At 40.8% G+C, this 23,203-nt stretch overlaps 1 protein-coding gene across 1 annotated transcript in view; it reads right to left on the bottom strand.

The window, feature by feature from the left end:
• adamts17 (ADAM metallopeptidase with thrombospondin type 1 motif, 17) overlaps positions 1–23,203 on the bottom strand; it is an 88,918-nt gene that overhangs the window by 24,997 nt on the left and 40,718 nt on the right. The window contains exons 10-17 of the mRNA XM_026377782.1: positions 21,740–21,890; positions 20,168–20,269; positions 19,258–19,403; positions 18,917–19,086; positions 13,907–14,034; positions 10,723–10,843; positions 4,917–4,997; positions 4,234–4,391 (exon numbers count right to left, since the gene is read on the bottom strand). Of these exons, the coding sequence (XP_026233567.1) occupies positions 4,234–4,391; positions 4,917–4,997; positions 10,723–10,843; positions 13,907–14,034; positions 18,917–19,086; positions 19,258–19,403; positions 20,168–20,269; positions 21,740–21,890 (1,057 nt within the window). The remainder of the gene's footprint in view (positions 1–4,233; positions 4,392–4,916; positions 4,998–10,722; positions 10,844–13,906; positions 14,035–18,916; positions 19,087–19,257; positions 19,404–20,167; positions 20,270–21,739; positions 21,891–23,203) is intronic.

Genomic DNA, 23,203 nt, shown 5'->3' with positions numbered 1-23,203 from the left:
CCCACATACGCCAAGAGATTTTGGAGCAGAGATGATAGGATTATTCAAAAACACATTGCCTGCCCTGTTTATTGAGAATGAACTCTGTATGTTTGTATGAGCTGATTGTTTATTCTTGTTCATGATTAATAGCTGCTCAATTGCAAATTGAATGTTCTAGTCATCCTGCATACCTGGATGGTAGTAATTTTATTAAAAAAAGAAATACAGTTCATGACTGTATTATTTATTTTAGTGAGTTTTTGCGGATCACCACCAAGCCTCTGCAATCAAAGTTTCTATCACAGCTGGACCACTTCTCAGACAAGCTCATACAAATCTTCAGCAAGAAAGGATCAAGGATATTCTGATGTCTTGGGACAAAGATTCTGTAAGTCAAAATCCACAGGATATTCTTTCACCATAGGGGTGATTATTGTACTTTTTGGTTTATAGCTATTCAACACACACACTTCATTCATCCAATTCACACACCAAAAAAGTTTTCATGTTACCTGCTCTTCTCTGTACTGCTGTTGCACCCCAATGCAACAGTTTACAATGAATGAAGTAAGCTTCACATTTTGTAATTGTATATAGTTTTTGCTTTTTGGTGTTTAGTATTCTGCTTAACACAAGTGTTCTTGTTGTTCAGGCCTCAGCCCCTGAGGATGCAGAGTGGTACATCGCAAACATGGTCATGGAGATTTACAATCTCCGAAGAGATAGGGCAAAGGAGCTGAAGCACAGGAAGTGGCTGGAGAGCAGGTGAAAACACAGGAGGAAAACAAAACCAACCAAAGGGGGCAAGGCAGGAATTGTAATAGTGTTCTTCACTATATAGATTCACTATATGTACAGTATATTGCATCTATTTTAAAATCTTTTCCATGTTTTAAAATGTACTAGTTTTAATGTACCTCAGTGTGTGTTCGGGAACAATTTCATAGAAATAATTTTGAGGATATTGAATATTAAGGATGCTTGGGATTGCTACATCTATCACTACAGCCTTGTTCTCCACCACTACTATGTCGGGTTGGTTGGCCATTACCAGTTTGTCAGTCTGTATCTGGAAGTCCCAACAGGATCTTAGCTCAGTCATTCTCGACCACCTTCGGAGGTGTGTCTCATTTTGACTTTGGGACTTCCAGCCTGTACTCGGCACAGTTTTTCCTGTACACTATGCCAGCCACTTGGTTATGGCGTTCCATGTATGCCCTGCCTGCTAGCATCTTGCATCCCGCTTTTATGTGCTGGATTGTTTCAGGGGCATCTTTGTACTTGGTATGGTAGATCCCAGCCTCTATTTATCTTGTACTCACAGCATGCTCCTGTGCTGCTAGGATTAGTGCCTCTGTGCTGTCTTTCAGTCCAGCTTTGTCCAACCACTGGTAGGATTTGTTGACATCAGCCACTTCTTCTATCTGCCGGTGGTACATGCCATGCAGGGGTTTGTCCTTCCATGAGGGTTCCTCCTCTTCCTTCCCTTGCTCCTCTTGTTTCTGCTGCTTGAGGTATTCACTAAGTACGTCATCACTTGGGGCCATCTTCCTGATGTATTCATGGAGCTTAGTTGTTTCATCCTGGATAGCGGCTTTGACGCTCACTAATCCTCGGCCTCCTTCCTTCCGCTTAGCATACAGTCTCAGGGTGTTGGATTTGGGGTGAAACCCTCCATGCATTGTAAGGAGCTTCCTTGTCTTGATGTCAGTGGCATCCATCTCCTCTTTTGGCCAGCTTATTATGCCAGCGGGATACCTGATGACCGGGAGGGCGTAGATGTTGATTTTGTTCTTTTCATTCAGCTGACTTCTCAGGACTTGCCTTACCCTTTGGAGGTACTTAGTCATTGCTGTTTTCCTTGCAGCCTCTTCATGGTTACCATTTGCCTGTGGGATTCCAAGGTATTTGTAGCTATCCTCGACATCTGCTGTCTTGCCTTCTGGTAGTTCTATCCCCTCAGTTCTGACTACCTTTCCTCTCCTTGCTACCTTGCGACCGCACTTATCCAGTCCGAATGACATTCCGATGTCTTGGCTGTATATCCTGGTGGTGTGTATCAGTGAGTCAATGTCTCATTCGGCATACAGCTTGATGTCATCCATGTAGAGGAGGTGACTGATGGTTGTCTATGCAGAACAGCAGTGGGGACAGAGCATCTCCTTGGTATATGCCGCACTTGATGTTGACTTGGGCAATCGGCTTGAAGTTGGCCTCTAGGGTTGTTTTGGACTGAGGTTAACTTATTCAGCCAGTAGGCATGGATCATGTCAGGACCTGGTGCCATCCAGTTCTTCATACCCAAGACCCTCTCTTGGATGTCTGCCATTGTGATGATTACTGGATCTTCTTCAGGAAAGTTGCTGTGGTCTGTTCTCAAGTCCACCCACCACTGTGCATTGCTGTTATGTGAGGCCTCCTTCTCCCATATGCTTTTCCAATAATCTTCAGTCTCTCGCCTTGGTGGGTCTGCTCTCATGTTATTACCCTGCCACTGTGAGTACACCTTGTAAGGCTCAGTGGAGAATATCCTGTTTATTTTCCTTGTTTCAGCTTCTCTGGTGTATCTCTTCAGCTGGGTAGCCAGGGCAATGGCTCTGTTCATCAGAAGTTCCAGGATAAAGTCAGAAACATCCAGTCCGACTCTGTGACCCATTTTTCGCAGAGTGTTCTAGGAGTTCTAAAAGCCAAGGTCCAGAGAGAAAAATCAAAGGTCCAAAACACAGGGAGGCAAGCAAAAACACAGTCTTTTAATAGGGCTAGGCAAAAGCAGGGTCAGAGTCAAAGACATTAAAAAATGCAAGGTAGCAATCAGAAACATAAACAACATAGCAATCTTCTGACAGATCTAACAGAGGGGTCATGGATAATAGAGGGTTAATAAGGGGAAAAGGAGGTAATGACGCACAGGTGAGGATGATCAGGATGATTAGGTAAAGCTGGATACCGTGAACTAGGAGAAGACCAGGAAGGATACCTAATACAAATCTGGGACAGGGAGTACAGGAACCAGGATCATGATACAAGTAGCACCATGAGGAATCTCGAACTTATCTTTAACCGTGCTATCTCCTCAATAAGTCCATCAAACCAACTAACTTGTCCCAACACTCTCATACAACCAAAGCCAGTTTGTTGTAGTGTTGCTCAATTGGGATTGTTGGATTTTCTACATAATTCTATAAATACTTGTGTTTTTCAAGGTTTCAAATACAAGTGCCTTGAGATGACAATTGTTGGGATTTAGTGCTATATAAAAAACTGATTGAACTGATCTTGCAGCCAATCAGAAGCTGTAAGTCCAGGGGTGGTTGGAAAACAAGCAGGTCACTGGCCCTCAAAAACCTGGATTTGATGACCCTGCTCTATAGTTTTCCCTGTTGTATGCAAGAGAGATTTGTTTGTCCACATTCTCTGCTAAAAGTGAACTTCTCCTCTTGTTCACAATGTAGCAGCCTCTGACAGAATGTGCTCCAACAAGTGGCTGGATAATACCAGTATGCAGAGTGAACTTTTGTTTTGTCTCTCAAACAGTCTCTTGCTCCATATACACTCATACTAGTTGTCTCGGGAAAGAGAAAAAATCCATTGATGGAATAACCTGTTTTTTCAGTATATTCAGGTAGTCAGCTCACCTCATTCTTTGGGCACATATGTTGCTGAACCTAGACTTGACCAACTGCAGCTACCCCAAATCATGCTTTGATTGCTTGTACAGTAGGCACTTCACCTGCCTCTATTCTTACTCTGATGTGCCCATCACTGTGGAACAGGGTAAATCTGGACTCATCAGACCACATGACCTTCTTCCTTTGAACAGTAACCCAATTTTAGTAGTTTTAGCTATCTCCATAGATGTTTTTGCTGGTTGATGCATGCCAATAATTTGACCCTGCTAAAACAGATTTTCCACAACCACAGGACGTCTTTCAACATGTTTGTCTAAGAGGTGAGAGGCTACTTACTGTATCAGTTAGGTTTAAATAATTAACCAGCTGAAAAATAATCACCCATGCAGTAATTATCCAATGGGAGGCTCCTACCTATTTGCTTAGTTAAATTCAGGTGGTGACTTTTTTTTTGGACATGCAGTGTATAAACATTGTGCAACCCTTATTGACACACCAATAGATCATGCACATATGAACAGTGATTTGAGCATTAGCCCCACTACCTGAATGTTTCAGTCCACCCATTGTTTCCAGAGTAAATTATGATATAACAGCATAAATCAGATTGACTGATGCTTACCATCAGGTGTAAAGGTGTATTAGTGGGACCCTTGGCAGACATCTTTTCCCACAGACCCCTTCTAACATAGCGCACAGTAGTCCCAGCCAACTCAAACTCTCCTGGAAGCTCAATCTTCCAGTCGCTGTTGATAGACCTCTTACTGGAGTCTTTCAGGGCTGTCAAGATGCAGGGGTAGAGAAGTGAGAAGTCAAAACAGCTTTGTTTGTAATATGGAATGGCTTATCTATCTACATGTGGTCTATGCTTAATGAACTTATTTTAACTGGACAGACAGTATTTTGGTATAGCTATAGTCTTTTCTTGAATGTTGCCAGCTTTGGAACAATTTCACTGCAGAAACCAAAAATCAAAACACATGCTCACTCACCAACTTCATCCATTCTTTTGTTTTACTGAATGGCCACAGTTAAGGAGTGAGTCATATTACTGTTTAAAAATGTGACAGAAGAATATTGCACGTCGTTGTTCACATCAAATGTGCTACAAATAGTGCTGGTTAATTACAGCATGGAGTTGGAGTGAACATGTTTTACATCAAGGTGAACAGGATCATACGAATTCGGAAGTAGAACTATTAAAGAAGTTCTGTGTAAACACGGTAGTATTTTTGTAGGACATTGGTAGAATCATGGTTCTTGGTTATCAAGATTCATTACTCCCTGTAAAACATGGGTCATTACCCAAAAAGCTATGGGAAGGTCTTTCCTCCACAACTTTGATCCTGCGGGCTCCTGCAGGGATAATGACAGCCTCAATGTAGCCTGAATGAGAGACAGAAACAGAATTTGAAAACATTCAGAGGCATACAGAGATGGTCATGGGGATAGGGACAGGCTGCTAACTCTGTATCTTTATCAGAGATGCGTTATTCAGTGCACAAATTAATCCAACCCCTTATAGTAGCACATATATAAAATTCATATAGTTTTAGCAATATTTCTTATTCTCACAGTAGTGTTACTGTCCATTTATTACAGATTACCCAAATTTAATCTCAACTAATCTAGCCATAGGGGTTGCAAGCCAGTGACTTCTGTGCCGGTCCCAAGCCCGGATAAATAGAGAGGGTTGCGTCAGGAAGGGCATCCGGCGTAAAAATTGCCAAAATAACCATGCGAATCATTCACAAGACTTTCATACCGGATCGGTCGAGGCCCGGGTTAACAATGACCGCCACCGATGCTGTTAACCTACAGGGTGCCGGTGGAAATTTGACTACTGTTGGTCGAAGAAAGAGGGGAGGCAGAAGGGTTCGTGGTCAGAGAGAGAAGGGAAAAGGCAGGAACATAGATTTGAGAATAGGGACTCTTAACGTTGGTACGATGACAGGGAAAGGCAGAGAGCTGGCAGACATGATGGAGAGAAGAAAGGTAGATGTTCTGTGTGTGCAGGAGACAAGGTGGAAGGGCAGCAAGGCACGTAGTATTGGAGGAGGATACAAACTGTTCTACCATGGTGTTGATAGGAAGAGAAACGGGGTAGGAGTGATCTTGAAGGGGGAGTTTGTGAACAATGTTCTAGAGGTGAAAAGAGTCTCAGACAGGGTGATGAGCATAAAGCTAGAAATTGAAGGGGTGATGATGAATGTAGTCAGTGGGTATGCGCCACAGGTTGGCTGTGAGTTAGAAGAGAAGGAGAGATTCTGGAGTGAGTTTGATGAGGTCATAGAGAGTATCCCCAGAGGAGAGAGAGTTGTTGTTGGAGCAGACTTCAATGGGCATGTTGGTGAGGGCAACAGAGGTGATGAGGAGGTGATGGGCAGGTTTGGTGTGAAGGAAAGGAATCTGGAAGGACAGATGGTGGTGGACTTTGCTAAGAGGATGGAAATGGCTGTAGTCAACACTTACTTCCAGAAGCGAGAGGAACATAGAGTGACATACAGAAGTGGAGGTGGGAGTACGCAGGTGGACTACATCCTATGTAGACGAGGTCATTTGAGAGAGGTTAGTGACTGCAAAGTGGTGGTAGGAGAGAGTGTAGCCAGACAGCACCGCATGGTGGTGTGCAAGATGACTCTGGAGGTCAGGAAGAAGAAAAGAGGGAAGTCAGAGAAGAAGACCAAGTGGTGGAAGCTAAAGAATAAAGAAACTTGTGAGGAATTCAGGCAGAAGTTGAGACAGGTTCTGGGTGGTCAGGATGAGCTTCCAGATGACTGGGAAACCACAGCAGAAGTTATCAGGGAAACAGGTAGGAAGGTGCTAGGTGTGTCATCTGGAAAGAGGAAAGAAGGTAAAGACACTTGGTGGTGGAATGAGGAAGTACAGGAATGCGTCCAGAGGAAGAAGTTAGCTAGAAGGAAGTGGGATGTAGAAAGGACTGAGGAAAGTAGATAGGAGTACAAGGAAGCGCAGCGTAGAGTGAAGAGGGAGGTGGCAAAGGCCAAACAGAAAGCTTACGATGAGCTGTATGACAGGTTAGACACAAAGGAAGGAGAGAAGGACTTGTACAGGCTAGCCAGACAGAGAGATAGAGATGGGAAGGATGTGCAACAGGTAAGGGTGATTAAGGACAGAGATGGAAAGGTACTAACAACCCAGGAGAGTGTGCAGAAAAGATGGAAGGAGTATTTTGAGGATCTGATGAATGAGGAAAATGACAGGGAAAGAAGAGAGGAAGATGTTGATGTTGTGGAGCAGGAAATAGAAGAGATTGGAAAGGATGAGGTTAGGAAGGCTCTGAAAAGGATGAAGAGTGGAAAGACTGCTGGTCCTGATGACGTACCTGTGGAGGTGTGGAAGTGCTTAGGAGAGACAGCAGTGGAGTTTCTAACCAGTTTGTTCAATAGGATTCTAGAGAGTGAGAAGATGCCTGAGGAATGGAGGAGAAGTGTTCTGGTTCCGATCTTTAAGAACAAGGGTGACACGCAGAACTGCAGCAACTACAGAGGAATAAAGTTGATGAGCCACACAATGAAGCTGTGGGAAAGAGTAGTGGAAGCCAGGCTTAGGAAGAAGGTGGAGATTTGTGAGCAGCAGTAAGGTTTCATGCCCCGTAAGAGCACCACTGATGCCATTTTTGCTTTGAGAATGTTGATGGAAAAGTACAGAGATGGTCAGAAGGAGCTGCATTGTGTCTTTGTAGATTTAGAGAAGGCGTATGACAGGGTGCCGAGGGAGGAGCTGTGGTACTGTATGAGGTCTTCGGGAGTGGCAGAGAAGTACGTCAGACTAGTTCAGGACATGTATGAGAGAAGTATGACGGTGGTGAGATGTGCTGTAGGTCAGACAGAGGAGTTCAAGGTGGAGGTGGGACTACACCAAGGATCAGCTTTGAGTCCCTTCTTGTTTGCTATGCTGATGGACAGGCTGACAGATGAGGTCAGACAGGAATCTCCCTGGACAATGATGTTTGCGGATGACATTGTGATTTGCAGTGAGAGTAGAGAGCAGGTAGAGGAACAGCTGGAGAGGTGGAGGTTTGCTCTGGAAAGAAGAGGCATGAAGGTCAGTCGTAGTAAGACAGAATACATGTGTCTGAACGAGAGGGATCCAGGTAGAAGCGTTAGGTTACAGGGGGCTGAGGTGAAGAAGGTGCAGGAGTTTAAGTACTTGGGGTCAACAGTTCAGTTTGATGGAGAGTGTGGAAAAGAGGTGAAGAGGCGAGTGCAGGCAGGTTGGAGCGGGTGGAGGAAAGTGTCAGGAGTGTTGTGTGACAGAAGAATGTCAGCAAGACTCAAAGGAAAGGTGTACAAGACAGTGGTGAGACCAGCTCTGCTCTATGGGTTAGAGACGGTAGCAGTGAGACAGAGACAAGAGGCTGAGATGGAGGTAGCAGAGATGAAGATGTTGAGGTTCTCCTTAGGAGTGACCAGGTTAGACAGAATAAGGAACGAGTACATCAGAGGGACGGCTCACGTTGCCTGTGTTAGCGACAAAGTCAGAGAGGCCAGACTGAGATGGTTTGGACATGTTCAGAGGAGGGATAGTGAGTATATTGGTAGAAGGATGTTGGAGATGGAGCTGCCAGGCAGGAGGGCAAGAGGACGACCAAAGAGGAGATATATGGATGTTATAACAGAGGACATGAGGTTAGCTAGTGTTAGGGTAGAAGATGCCCATGATAGAGTTAGGTGGAGAAGGATGATTCGCTGTGGCGACCCCTGATGGGAAAAGCCGAAAGAGAAGAAGAAGACCCAAATTTAATCTCAACTGTTTTCTAAAAATGTTTTTAGGCAGTTTAGAGTTTGTGTTTGTTTGTTATTTTAGGTTTACCCATCCTCACATTTTCAACACCCCACTCAAGTGTGAAATGACTTATTGATATATATATAGCATACACCATCCCATCAATGATTCTTAAGAAATTTGTGCAGGTCTAATCCACAGCTATAGCAAGCACTTGTTAATTTATTGTTGCTGATGGTGGCAACCAGTACAGCCCGTTATTAAAACACAGTTGCCATTACTTTTTCCACTATCACTTTGTATATATACAGTGGCAAGAAAAAGTGTGTGAACCCTTTGGGATTACGTGGAGTTTTGCATGAATTGGTCATAAAATGTGCTCCGATCTTCATCTAACTCACAACAATACAAAAACACAGTCTGCTTATTGATTCCCCATCTTCTCTCACCTTCACAAATGCTTGTTTTTCACCCATAAACAGCTCTCTGGTTTTCTACACCTACGAAAGCGCTTTGAGTACCAATTAGGTAAAAAAGCGCTACTTGTGTGCAGACCATTTACCATTTCCTTCTCAACTATACAGTGGCAAGAAAAACTTTGTGAACCTTTTGGAATTTCATGGTTTTCTGCAAGAATTGGTCATAAAATGTGCTCCGATCTTCATCTAACTCACAACAATACAAAAACACAATCTGCTTAAAATAATAGTTAATTCACAAACATTATATGTTTTCATGTTTTTATTGAACATAACATGTAAACATTCACAGTGCAGGGTGGAAAAACCAGACGTCCCAAGAATATGCTAACTGAAACAGTTTTGTGAAGAGGAGTGGTCCAAAATTACTCCAGATCGTTACAGGAAGCGTTTGGTTGAGGTTATTGCTGCCAAAGACGGGTCAACCAGTTATTAAGTCCAAAGGTTCAAATACTTTTTCCACCCTGCACTGTGAATGTTTACATGTTATGTTCAATAAAAACATTTTTCTATATGTACAATAATGGAAAATATGCTAAAACAAAGGGGTTTGAATGTTTTCTGAAACAAATGTATATTGTGTGCATAAGGCATGGATTCGAGTATAAAGGCCGGCATTTTTTTGCAAACAACTGTCCACTCCCCATTTACTATAACTCCAAGATTCTTCAGAAAAACAGCTAGAAGGAAATAGCTCGGATGAAAAAGAATGCATCCCTAGCATTCCTAGTGGCTGTGTCACGGGGTAATGGGGTCAAACAGCTGCTTTAGTAACTGTAAGCAAGCTTTAATATTCAGAGTACACCGCCAGGGGAGCCCACCGATCACTGTTTCTCTCATCTACCTACCTTCAATAAAACACTTCAAGCTATGCAAGAAACACACACATACACATACATAGTGTATGCATGTTACATCAGAAACACTTGGGGACAGCTCTTGGTTTAGCCATCACACAGGTTATTACGCTCTTACACTGCCTAGTGGTTACTAGAGGTCAAAACAAGGAGGTGAAAGGAAGGTCACAAGTTCTGTGGACCACACAGGTATGTGCATGCACAGATACACAAAGCTCCAAGTTCTTACAATCTCTAACTGGGTGATATCATATTATCATATTCAAATTTGTTTGATTATCTGAATGACTGAAGTGGGCAGAGGGCAAATATATTTTCACAGGGTCAACAATATGGGGCAAACCACCAATGAGGGAGAAGCAGTGTGAGTACTGACAGAAAAATAAAGCATGCAAAGAATATTGATCCATGTAATTAATTTTTAAAGCTGTCTTGTCTATTATGCAGTGTATTATCTATGGTTTGCTTAGTTTTTGCCTTTGATGCACACACTGTGTAGGGCTTTTACCTGTTTCAAAAATTGGCTGTACTTACTGGCTAACTGTAAAATGTCAAACTATGATGAATCTTGCTGCATATGCTTTGCACTCAATTTGTATGAGGTGAGTAGCAAAGGCTTTAATTTCATTTTGTCATTTTGTGTGTAATTCATGGTTAACTGATAAGTTAGACATGCCAATTAAGCTGCTGCTATGTTTTTGTTTATGTCCCCTATTTTTGCACAATTAAAAAAAAAAAACTAAAGTTGAAGTAAAATTGTGCAGTGTCCAGTCAACATAATTGTGGGTTACCGCTACCAATTTGTCTAACTTCAGACAAGTTCTTGCAATTTCTCCTTCAATGTTTTCAAGCTGTTTTTGTTGTTGTTGTTTTTGCCTAAAATCACATATCCCCCTATCCATTTCCCTCTCCTGGCATTCCTTTGGTGACCTGGAAATAGGCTACAAATATCCCAGATTTTCAGGACACATACACTACATGTATAAACACAGGCATAAAGCATGCTAGTTCGATAGACTCACTCACCCATGCCTTTCGTGTGATTGAAGTCTCCTCTGACTATCTTACAGGAGCGCCCATCTCCATTACAAACACCGCAGCGGTCTTCTTTAGCTGAGGAGCCAATAGTGCTGTCACAGCCAATTTTCTGTCCACAAGATAAAAATGAATAACAATAAAATTCAAGGCTGATGATGAACCTCTGAATGCAAACTAAAAGAAAAAAGAAAGAAAAGAAAAAAATGTTGTATGCAGAGTAAATGATTACTGGCTCATCCTGATGTCTTATTGTATGTAGTTCAGTCAACCATCAAAGAGTGATGTTAAAACTTTAACAAATGTATACACATTGCCTCTTTTCACAAAAACATTGACCACCTTCCTATGAGGGTGGACTAGGATACAATGGAAAAACTAACTTGTCGTTCTTCTGACTTTTCATACGAATATCAAGCCATAGTGTATCCGAGGAGATGTTCTACTAATGGTTACAATTTGTGGTCAAGAAAGACGTGAATTTTTTCAGTACCCTTGGCTGAACTTAGGGAGGGACTGATTTCCACAAAAAAAAAAAAAAAAAAAAAAGTATGAAAAGGAGGGAGTGCACAAGTACAAACATACTTGTGTGTGTCTACATGCACAAGAGAGTCTTATATGTGTACAAAAATGACCAAAAAGTAGATTTTGCTTAATATAGGCACTATAAGCATTCCACACTAGACTGTGTAGAGACATCTGTTTCAACTTCTGGCGGTACTTACTAGCTAACTGTGATAGGTTTGGTCTCAGTTGCCTCTGATTCTTGACCTATAGTATTTCAGACACTGAAAGGCACTTTCACGTTCACATCAGTATATAGGTCAAACCTCCGGTGACAGCTACGGTTTTTCCGCAAAGTAATTTGTCCCTGATAGAACTTTGCTACATGGTTGATAAAACTTTAATAAATCTCATTTCATTCAGATCTTGACAGACAACACAAAGAGCCAATGATAATGGTGCTGTGATAATGAGTTAGAGCCACATCAGGTTAGGTGGATGCACACAGCACAGAATGTAGGAGAACACACAGTCTAGTCCTAATGTTTGGATAATAGCTGTCGTACACATCAACAAACATCAGGCGTGAGGGTAAGACAAAATAGTAAATGATGACCACCAAGTCAGTGGATCTGTAACTGTATCTATAAAGTTTGGGAAAAGAAAGGATCTGCTCATGACCCCAAATACAAGATCATCTGTGAAACAATAATCTTCATTGATGATGTAACACATGATGGCAATTTGTCAATTTAAAGAAAGATGTATAAAGCATGCTAGTTCGATAGACTCACTCACCCACTCACTCAAGATGCAACCAAACAGATTTTTCATCATGCAGCAAGATAACAAAACACACTGAAAAACACCAAAAGCCAAAAGAACAAAGAAGTTCATCAGGGGCAAGAAGTGGAAGGTTTTAGACTAGCCAATATAGAGCATGCATTTTAACAGCTAAAGAGGAGACTGAAAGGAGTAAACACCCAAAACAAACAACTGAAAGAAGCTTCAGTGAAAGCCTGAAGCATCTCAAAAGAAGAACGCACAAGATTGCTGATGTTAATGGGTTACATGTTTGATGGAGCTATTGCCAGCAAACAATTTGCAACTAAATATTAAGCCTTATTCACACTCTATCTGTTCAAATACTTTTGCTTACATGAAAAATTTGTGGGTTCAAACTAAAGTTGCTATCTTCTTTGTTTTTGTATCGGATACATACATAAACACCTGGAAATGAAAGCTCAAATGTTGATCTTCTGATCTGTCTTATATACATATTTTAATATCAATCCTATATGTTTTTTCAGTCTACAGCAAGAAAAAAAAGGAACAGGTTTCTCTTTTCCAATACCTTTGGAGGGGAGTGTATACATATCTGCTGCCCATATTCACCAGGCTCATGTTTTTTACACCAGGAATTCTAACCAGTTTAAGACACTCACCCACAAACACATATTTCAAGACAAAGTAATGTTCATGTAATGTGCAAGTTTATTAAATTTGGGCTGTTTGGGGTCCCTGTCCAGCCCAGTCAGATGTCCAGTCAGACAAAGTCTGTTTTATTAGCTTCACTGAATATACTCCTCTCCCTTTTTCTATTCTTTCTCTCTCTTTGGCAGTGTTTGAGTCTTCCTCATTCACACATGCTATGCTTATAAAAACCTCTTCCTTCCTCTGTAAACTCAACATCTGCCTCCAGTCCTTTTTGACTGCAGTTAACAGTCTACATCCTCCAACTCCCTTACTGCTTCTCCCTCTACGGAGAATGATAGAACCAGTGTTTTCTCAGCATGTAATCATATAAGATGAATCCCAAATTATTATTATTATTATTATTATTTTTGGCAAGTAGTTCCCAAGTAATTGGAATATTTAAATAACCATGTAATTTGTAGTGAAAAGGAATAAAAACGTTCAAAACACTTACTTATCTTAATTAACCTTAATATCGTAATTTATACATAACATATTAAACCCAATCACAGTCTCCGTTTTAATCTTAGAGAATGACCAACATTGACTTTTTTATTTTTCACCCTTTAGAAAATATTTGGAAACTGTTCACACTGACAGTTACAGTATGGTAGTCAAATAACGAAATGCTCAAAACTTTGAATCAATGCCCCAAATAATTAATATACGTTAAGAACTGATGAAGAATGAATGATTCAAGATGCACCTGGGGTTCTCACATATTACCAGGTCGTTTAAAGTGTATGAACACTATGTATATCTCTCCTGATCTCCATTTCAATCTCTGATAAGCACCGTGCACCAAGAAAAAATTCCAGTTTTCATATATTGCTGGGAACATATCTCCTGCCCCAGATGGAAATTATGTGCTTGTCCATCTCTTGGTACTGCCGCATATCTAAATGACTGCAATTTTTGCTGCAAGTTTAAAAATAAGCATAAACAGAAAGATTATTGTTAAATATAACAAAATAGTTGGCATGGCCTTTGTTTTATCCAAGTATGGTAGGTTAGAAATAGCATACATACACATACAGTGCTGTGGAAATGTATTTACTCATTTTGCTGTCAAATGCTGTGAAGCTAGCTGTAAATTTGGAATTTTCCCTCTTGCAGAAATAAGGAGGCAGACAACAAGGTCAAATGTATGGTGTCAGTCACTGATTTTAAGGTGTGTGTAATTATGTGTATGTACCTGGCACTTTCCATTAACACACAAGTCAGACTCATATGATCCACAGGGTGTTCCGTCCATCACTCTTTCAGCCATCAGGACTGGAACATCTTGGCCCACCAGGCTGCAGAACAACACACATGGCTTTTCTGAGGGGATACAAAGGGTATGATTTTATTGTTAAAACAAAGATCTTGTCTGCATTCATTGTCCTAAATCATAAAATAATAAATGTGAAAAATGTATAAAGCAGGCACATGGCAAAGATTCCAATGTATATGTAATGTATGTACAGATAAATGGCACAGTTTAGTCTTACAACTAATTTGGGGACATGCACTGCAATATTTTGTCTTGTTTTTTTAAAAACATCTGTAAATTCTCTAAATTTCCCCAACAGTCAACCTATTGGAATCGTGACTATTACTACTCTCCCCTCTTTGCAGCAAAGGTAGAAAGAGAGTGATAGTGTTTTCCTGTAAAATCCTTCATGATTATGGGATTACATTTGTGTCAACAATAAAATGAAAATGAATAGCAATAATTGAAAACCAATCACCTCAAATATAAACCTTTGAATAAAAATATACCACAGGTAATATAATTACTTAAATTACTTTAATATACCAGGAGTAAAGTAATTCAGTTAAATCCAATTTATTTACACAGTGCCAAATAATCTCAAGGCACTTTAGAAGACAGAAAGTTAGCATATAGTGGCACAGATGGATATGAAGGAAGGGGAGGAGGTCCCCCTGGAAGTGTATCGCATCATCACTATATGCTGGTCTTTTGTTACTGTTCAGGTTTACCTGGACTTTACGCCATGCTATTTTGTGAGTTGGTTATATGGACTGAGTTTTGTCTTTTGGTTCGCTTAATTTTACAGTTTAGTGGTTCATGTCTCATGTTTCATTGTTTAGTTATTCCGTCCTTGCTGTTTTCCCTTGCTCATGTTATAAATAAACTTTATTAAACCTAATAAACTTTGTTAATCCCCGAAGGGAAATTAATTTCGTCCGGAGGGAGTAATTTTTTAATTTAGCTTTTGTTTTCTCTTCTTGTGTACCTGGTTCTGCCATTAAAGTCTCTTTTTTGTTAAAATCATTGTCTGGTCCTGCCTCAGTTTTGTTTTCTTCCTCTGTTTCAGCTTACACAATCTTCCACTCATATTCTGCTGCCCTGCTACTCTGTTCTCCAGCCTGACTTCCTGCTATATATGGATTGATTGACTCTCACTCTATCGATCCTTGTTTCCTCTTTTCTAATCAGCTAAGATCAGTTGCACCTGTCTCCTTTACCTTTGCAACACTGCTACCCTCCAGAATTTGCCAGATTGTGCCACTTTGACCGAAGTCACTCTCCAGCCATTTATTCTCCTGAATCTCTGATTCCTAAAACCTAACTGTGACCAGACGCACCTGAACAGTCTGAAACTAGGTTGATCTATGATCTAGTCATTCTGAACTGTTGCTTTTTTTAACATTTCTTTGAACTCTGTTGGCTTATGTGGTTTCTGACTATGAGGGTATCCCTTATCTGAGTATTGCCTTTGTTGATAGTGAATATATGTTTGCCCTGCTCCAGATTCTCTCCCTTAGCCAGTACATATGCTCCAGATACAATCCTGCAGACCCGCTGTTCAAACCTCAACTCCCAGTATTTGTCATAACCTTGAGCCACACTCACCTTCTACCTTCCGCTTCTGGTTTCAGATCTGTTTTCCCTCTTCCCACCTGAGCCTCTTTTAACCAATCACAGGCTTGTTGTATCCTCATTTAACCTGATCAAGGTATAAACCCTCACAGAACACTCAAACATTGACCAATAAGGACCAATGCAATCGGGAGGCCTGGGTTGAACTAAAAACATTCACATTTTCCAGGCTATTGTCTGTCCCTAGCCCTAGGTCTCTGGTATTATCTGGCCACCAGATGGACACAGCTCCTGTTATTAGGGGGACTCACCCACATTTCCTGTTTTGCACATTATAGGGGAGGTCCAAGGTGCTTCTTGATGAGGAGTGAATTGGACTATTTGTTAAATGTTTGTTGGCAGAAGCTATTGATGTTGATATCATTTTAATTCTGTTTATTTATGGTTGCGACCGGTCAGTTGTTGAAACGCGCAGAGTTTAGAGACTTTAAGCAGACCTTAAGCATTTAGTAGTAGTTTTGCCTCTCAACCCAGACACCACTCCCTGTCCACCTCCACTGCAGGCAGTCAGTCCTCGTTTCTTTGCCTGTCCTGCCCCAAACTAGCAGCCAGCCTTCCATCCAGCCTGACCTGCCCTCAACTTGCTCTGGGTCTGCCAGCTGTCCCTCTTGTTCAGTCTGTTGTTCCTGAAGCTAGACCGAGGCCCACAAGCTACTTCCCTGCTCCATGGCCTACCTCCTCTATAATAGGCCCCAAGTCTGCTAGCTGCTACCCTGCTCTACCAAGTCTGCCAGTCTACATCAATTACAGCTAACCATGAGTTTGTATGCAGTAGTTCATTCTTGAGCCAAGACTTATCGACAGCAAGACTGGGTCTTGCTAGGGACTCAGCCCTGCACCCTGTATTCCCCAGGTCTGGTAGTGACTCACCTGCTAACCCAACTAGCACCCTTGAGACCCACACCTTCAACGACCCTAATGCTGGCACCTGCAACCTCCAGTATTCACCCTTCCTAGGGACATGTCGTGCTTTTTGGGAGAGACCCCTTGGGGTCATCGACTCCACTAACCTGCGACGTTTCCGCCAGGGACGTCAAGCCTCCCAGGCCCTGGTCCCCTCTATGGCAGCTTCAGATCTAGCGCCAGTCTCTGTTTTTGCCCCAGCTCTAGATCCACTTCCAGTCTCTGCTGTCACACCAGCTCCAGATCTCCCTCTCGTCACAGCTCCAGTTACTGCTCTGGTTACAGTGGTCAACTCCTGCCACTCCTGCATCGGATCCAGTCCTGGTCACCGATGTCACTCCTACTCCAAATCCAGTTCCACTGTTGCTCCTGTTCCTGACCTTGTTCAGGCTTCTGTTAGTGCCTGGGGACCAGCTCCTGCTCTGACCACAAGGTATGCCCCTGTTTTTAGGTCCAGTTCAGGAACCGGCTCTCTGTCTCCTAATCCTGGCATCCAGGTCCAACAGTTAGGCCTTCCTGCCATCTTTGAGGCATCCACAGCCTGTGTCAACACTGCCTGCAGTCCAGATTAACACCGCCACCTTGTCCGTTGCTTCCCCTGGACTGTACCAGGGCATGGCAATTCCGCCACTAGGTTGATGTCTGTTCCTGTGCTTGGGCAGCCAACACCTGTCTCCTGGTGGGTTGATGCTGGGGGTGCCATAAGGCACATTTTCTGTTCCTGTCTCCAGTAGGGGAGACGCAGTGAACGTTGTTCCCACAGTAGCAGTTCCAGTGTCCAGGAGTGGCGATTCGGAGGACGCTCTCACAGTTACTTTCTCCAAGCAGGATGATGACAAAGTCGCCATGCCACCACATCGCCTGTCAGACCCTCCATGCATGGTTCTATGTCCAATCTTCTCATCTGCTGTCTCTGGATTGACTGCACCGAGGCTCACCACAGGGTTGATTCATTCATGTATAAAGTGAAAAGTATTGATCCAAGCAGAGAACTCCATAACTAACTTTTGTGTGAATGAAAGACTCAGCATTAACATGAGCAAATGTGTATCTATCTGACAAATACGATTTAAACCACCTTTAATCGCAATAACAGTCTCGTCTCTGTGATAAAATGTGATATATTGTGTTAAATGCAGACCTAAGATCTATAAGGATGTTCATTTTGACGTGAATTTAAAATTTAGTTTTAGTCACCCGCATTTTGAATTTTACTCTTTTATTTTACATTAGTTTTTAGCAATGTTTATGTGTTTTAGTTATAGGTAAACTTTCATGATGCGGTTACGAACTGAGGCTTTAGTAATTTGCAGCACGTAAAGAAATTATTCTTATTGATTATGCAGGTACTGGAATTGGATTATAAAAAGCAAAATGCAGCCGTGGTAAAATAAAGATGAGGATGAAAGTATAACACAGTTTTTTCATCATGTCTAATTATTACTATATATGAACAGACATCAGAGTGGTACTGCATCAGACAGCAGAGCCTATGCTGACACCAGTCCATCCCAACATTAAAACCAGCTAGTGTTGCTATTGAGGAGGTGTGAGGGATCTAGTACTGAGCTTCAAGAGTGCAGGTTTGCAAAACTAGACCTTTTTTTTGTTTAAGTTTTTAATATCATTGTTGTAACAATTTAGTCATTAAATTAACCTTTGTCGACGAATACTTACCATCAAATTTTGACCTGTTCTGTTTTTGTATTATGATGTACTCCAAATACAGGTACTGACTGGAAATGTTTTGGCAGGTTATTCCCACACACATCATTATTTGCTATTTTTAAGGAATTTAATGATAAAGGACAGATTCGATTTATCTTTAATTAGCTAAAAGACCTGAGTCAAGAGTAGGTTTTTAAAATAGACGTTTGACTACAGCAACCTTTTCATGCCTCTGTCATTTATTTTTTGTTCTAAAAACTTACTAGAATTTTCTTCATTTTTGGAATACTAGAGTTAGGTGTTTCAATCAATGGGGTGATAATCAGGTGTAAGTCTGAGACGCTATGACTTCTGGATTTTTTTTTTTTTTTTTTTTTTTGGAAATCTGGATTTTCACTATTTTTTTATATTAGTGAAATTTACTATTACTATTTTTTACTATTTTTTATTTTCTATTTATTTTTCTATTTTCACTATCACAATCTGATCTTGGCAACATATGTTTATAGTCATGGCTTGACTAAGGAAAATTTCAGAAGACTGTAGAAGAAGAGTTGCAATGTCCCCAGTTTAATTCCAAATGGGGACCTTTGCTACATTTTTCTCCCTCTCTCACCCTTTGTTTACTGTCTGCCTTTTCACTGTAGAGCTGTTCAAGTGCTACACATAATTACATTACTCTTTACTTTTATTTCAATGATCAGATGTCCTGTAGCCACTACAATCAAAGAAAGTGTGTCTCACCATCATTAATGATAGCAGTCAGAATGCTGTCCTTGTTCTTGCTCGCGTGTCGATCATACGACAGACACTGCAGGTCTCTGAAGCTGAGTGCCCCTTTCGGACAGGGAGGACCTTCACAGGCTTTGTGCTCTACACTGGCCTTCTGGCAGTTTCGGCCACCAGGACCAGGCCTTTGTACACAGGCACATGCAGAAATAACAGAAATAACACTTCAATTTCAAATACAAAATGAGGGAATTTGCAAAAGACAACCCAGTATTGTTTAAGTTAGTGGATTTGTACTGTCACAAATACAAAAACAAACAAACACAAGTACACAGACAGACAGAGAGGTGACATACGGAGGGTTGTCACATTTCCTCTGCCTGAACTGGACACCAGTACCACAGGTCCTGCTGCACATGCTCCACTGGCTCCATGGACTCCAATCACCGTCCACATGCTGAGGGATGGGAGTCTTACTGACACACTCGCCTGTCCTGCACCACTGACACACACACACACACACACACACACTTTTAATTACATTCACCATAGTCTTCAGGTATTGTCTATTAGAGTGAGATATAGTGAGATGAAGGAGGATTTCCCCAAGGTGATGAATAAAGTATAGATAATTATTATTATTATTATTATTATTATTATTATTATTATTATTATTATTATTATTATTATAGGGCTACCTTTAACCACAAAAAGGAGGCATTTAAAGATGGAGACAAAGAAAGGCTCAAACATGTCCAACATGAGCTGAAGAGGAAATTGAAGCAGGCTAAGTAGAACTATGAAAATAATAGAGAGATAAACTTACAACAGAACAACATCAGAGAAGTGTGGAGGGGAATTAACAACTTTACTTACTACAAAAAAAACAACCAGCCACCAGTGAGTGTTGTGGACAGAGCCAATGGACTTAACAAGTTCTTCAATAGGTTTAACGCTGCTAACAATGCAGCCTGTTCCCCCACAACCCCTCATTCCGGCTTAATGTCCAGGTTCAGAGTTTTTGAAAATTGAGAGTGAGGCAGCTGAGCATGCAGAGGTGGCTAGGATTCTCCACCATTGTGCAACCACTGAGCTTAAAAGTTTTGCCTGGGATCTTTTAAGGTGAGGTAAGGGGACCACAAGATGTTGTTTGGTTGTCAGCGAGGCATGCAGAGAAACATTTATTATTTTATGTTATCTTAGAGAATGTTGCCCAAGAGTATGGTATCTATTTATGACAGCACAGTGCGAGTGAGACATCCCTACCTTGTCTGCTCCACACTCTGTTCCATCCAGTGGAGGGTCCAGTTTGGTCTTGCAGGATACCTCTCCATCTACTAGACACCACAGACCAGCACACATCAGGTGCTGACACACACACAAAAATGTAGGGAAACGAATTGTCTTTTAAACATATATATGTAGTCACATAGAAAGACAAGAATCAGATTAATTTGCTATAAATTTGTGTTTCAACAGCTAAACGTGGCCCATTTAGAGCTTTTTGGTGGACTTATAATGTGTTACATTACTTTGGGATTACGTGGAGTTTTGCATGAAGTGGTCAAGACTGGTGTGTGTTTTTAAAGGGCAGGAAAGCTTTCAGCAACACATCCAATATCATCACACTGATTGGACTCAAGGTTGGCTCACTCCTGGCTCCAATTAGCTCCTGGATAATTCATTAGGGTTCACATACTTTTTTTCCACCCTGCACTGTGAATGTTTACATGTTATTTTCAATTAAAACATGAAAACATATAATGTTTGTGTACTATTATTTTTAGCAGACTGTGTTTTTGTATTGTTGTGAGTTAGATGAAGATTGGAGCACATTTTATGACCACTTAATGCAAAACTCCACGTAATCCCAAAGTGTGCCCATACTTTTTCGTGCCACTGTAACTGCACTGAGAGTTATGTGCATACTCTCAGAAACAAGTCAAACATGTTCCACTCGAGTTATGGATTATTACTTTACCTATCTGATTTTCAGTGTTCAGCTTGACTACCTCTATTGCTTCTCTGCTTTTTTCAGATAATGTAGTTGACCAGACATTCTACATTCCAACCTTCACTTATAGTACCCAAAATCAGTTTCCTCCATAGAGAGTTGGGATATGGAGTTTGGACATCCAGATTAAGCCAGAAAAAAATCTGTACACAGGCTGCACAAGCTATGTGATTGGATCCAGGATACAAAATGAAAAATGTAAATAGATATCACGTCACCGCCCCCAGTGAGCTACAGGTTCCCAGGCCACAGCCTAGGTCGCATATGTAATGAGTCAGCTCTGCTTCAGTGTCTAGCTTCTGTTTTCTCTTAGCATGCTGTCATGATCAGAGTGTTGCAAGTGTTCATCTTTTAAGTGTTGATAGTCCACATAGAATGAATGTTACAGTAGCAGCTTGGTATCACATTGATTTTACAATAACTTAACTAGAATAAGACAGATATATACAGGTGTTAGCATATATACAATATCCTAACACACAAACGTCTATTTTGGGCTGAAACTGATTTAGGTGAAACAAGCAAGGCATAGTGTTTTACAGTTTTACTCTTAGGTGGCTATTCCTGTAAAGTTGATAGTTTAGTTTACAAGATGTAGTGCCCTACAAGGAAATAAAATACATTTACTTTAGTTTAATAACATTATTATCTGCAAACCTTTATAATAATGTCAAATAGTTTCAATAGATTTGCTGAAATCAGCAGATTCTGTTAAATCTTTTGATACAGCTGAAATCTCTGTTAGTATTATGTTGGGCAGCTGAAACCATCAGGGTTCAGGGTAGGTTAGATATGCAAAACATATTATGAAAACTGTGTTGTACCTCCATGTCACTGCAGAAAGTGGCATTGGTTCCAAATAAGATTTGGCACTGTTCATCCACACTGTAGTGCATGCCTGGGAGCTTGAGAGGCAGCCGGACCTGGTAATGACTCCTGTGGTCTGTGTGCAGTAGGCAGGCACTCGCTTTGGACCTTTTTAAAAGATACAGGAGCAAATGATTTGTATTGTGTGCTTACCAGGTAACTGATCACAAATGTTCACTGTCAAATTAAAAAATGAATTAAATTAAATTAAATGTATTAATATATTTACATTTACATGTACATTTAGTCATTTAGCAGACGCTTTTATCCAAAGCGACTTACAAGTGAGGAACAAGGCAAGCAAACAAAATCTAAGTCAAGAAGAAACAACATCAAAGCAGAGTGCTATCGAAAAAGTGTTACTGTTTCAAGAGATGTGAGAACGAAAAGGTAGAAAAGTTTTTTTTTTTTTTTAAGTACAAAGGAAGATGCGGAAGAGTTCTGTTTTCAGCAGTTTTTTAAAGATTGCAAGTGAGGTGGCTGAGCGTGCAGAGATAGGCAGCTCATTCCACCATCGTGGGATCACTGAGCTGAACAGTTTTCCTTGGTGTCGACTGTGTGGTGCTGGTGCCACCAGACGACGTTCCCTGGTTGAGCGCAGTGGATGGGACGGGATGTAGACCTGATTGATTGAATTGAGATAAGATGGAGCTGTAGAGTTGACCACTCTGTAGGCAAGAGACAGAGCTTTGTACCTGATCCTTGCAGCCACAGGAAGCCAATGCAAAGATCTGAAGCGGTGTGACATGAGACCTTTTTGGTTAATTAAAAATGAGGCGTTGTGATACTGTATCACCATATAGTATCACAACAGTCAGCTTAAGGCACTTTACAATAAAATGTTTACAGTAAGACTTAAAAAAATAACTGTATACAGAGTTTTATACAAAACCCAAGAATCCAACTTGACTAAGTACTAAGCAAGAGGACAGGACTCCCTTTAGCTCAGGGGTGTCAAACTCAATTGCACAGGGGGCCAAAATCCAAAACACACTTTAAGTCGCGGGCCGAACAGGATAAACATTTATTGAACACACAACAACTTTTAAAACTTAACTTTTTTTAACATAAAACTTAAATAACTTATAATATTTTGCTCTCTATAGAAATATATCCTCTCTATATTATATATTATATATATATTAAGTTAGAAATAAAGTAAACATTAAAAGAACAAACAAGAACAAAATTTCTTTATTCTTATGTCATTTAAAAAAATAAAAAAACATAAATTTTAAATATCCCAAAAGATTTTGCTCTCCATAAAAAAAAAATATCCTGTCAAAATCATACAAATTCAAAATATGAACATGCTGCATAACAAAACTTGGAAATATAAATAAAATTTATATTTCAGCAATAACAAAATCAAATCATTCAGTTGTCATTGCTCTTATGTCTTTTTATCAGTGCTGCATCAG

This window comes from Anabas testudineus, chromosome 3 (assembly GCF_900324465.2).
Source record: "Anabas testudineus chromosome 3, fAnaTes1.2, whole genome shotgun sequence".
NCBI classification, from domain to species: Eukaryota; Metazoa; Chordata; class Actinopteri; order Anabantiformes; family Anabantidae; genus Anabas; species Anabas testudineus.
Note: the sequence above shows the minus strand (reverse complement) of the source record. Positions and strands in the feature narration are given on the sequence as shown.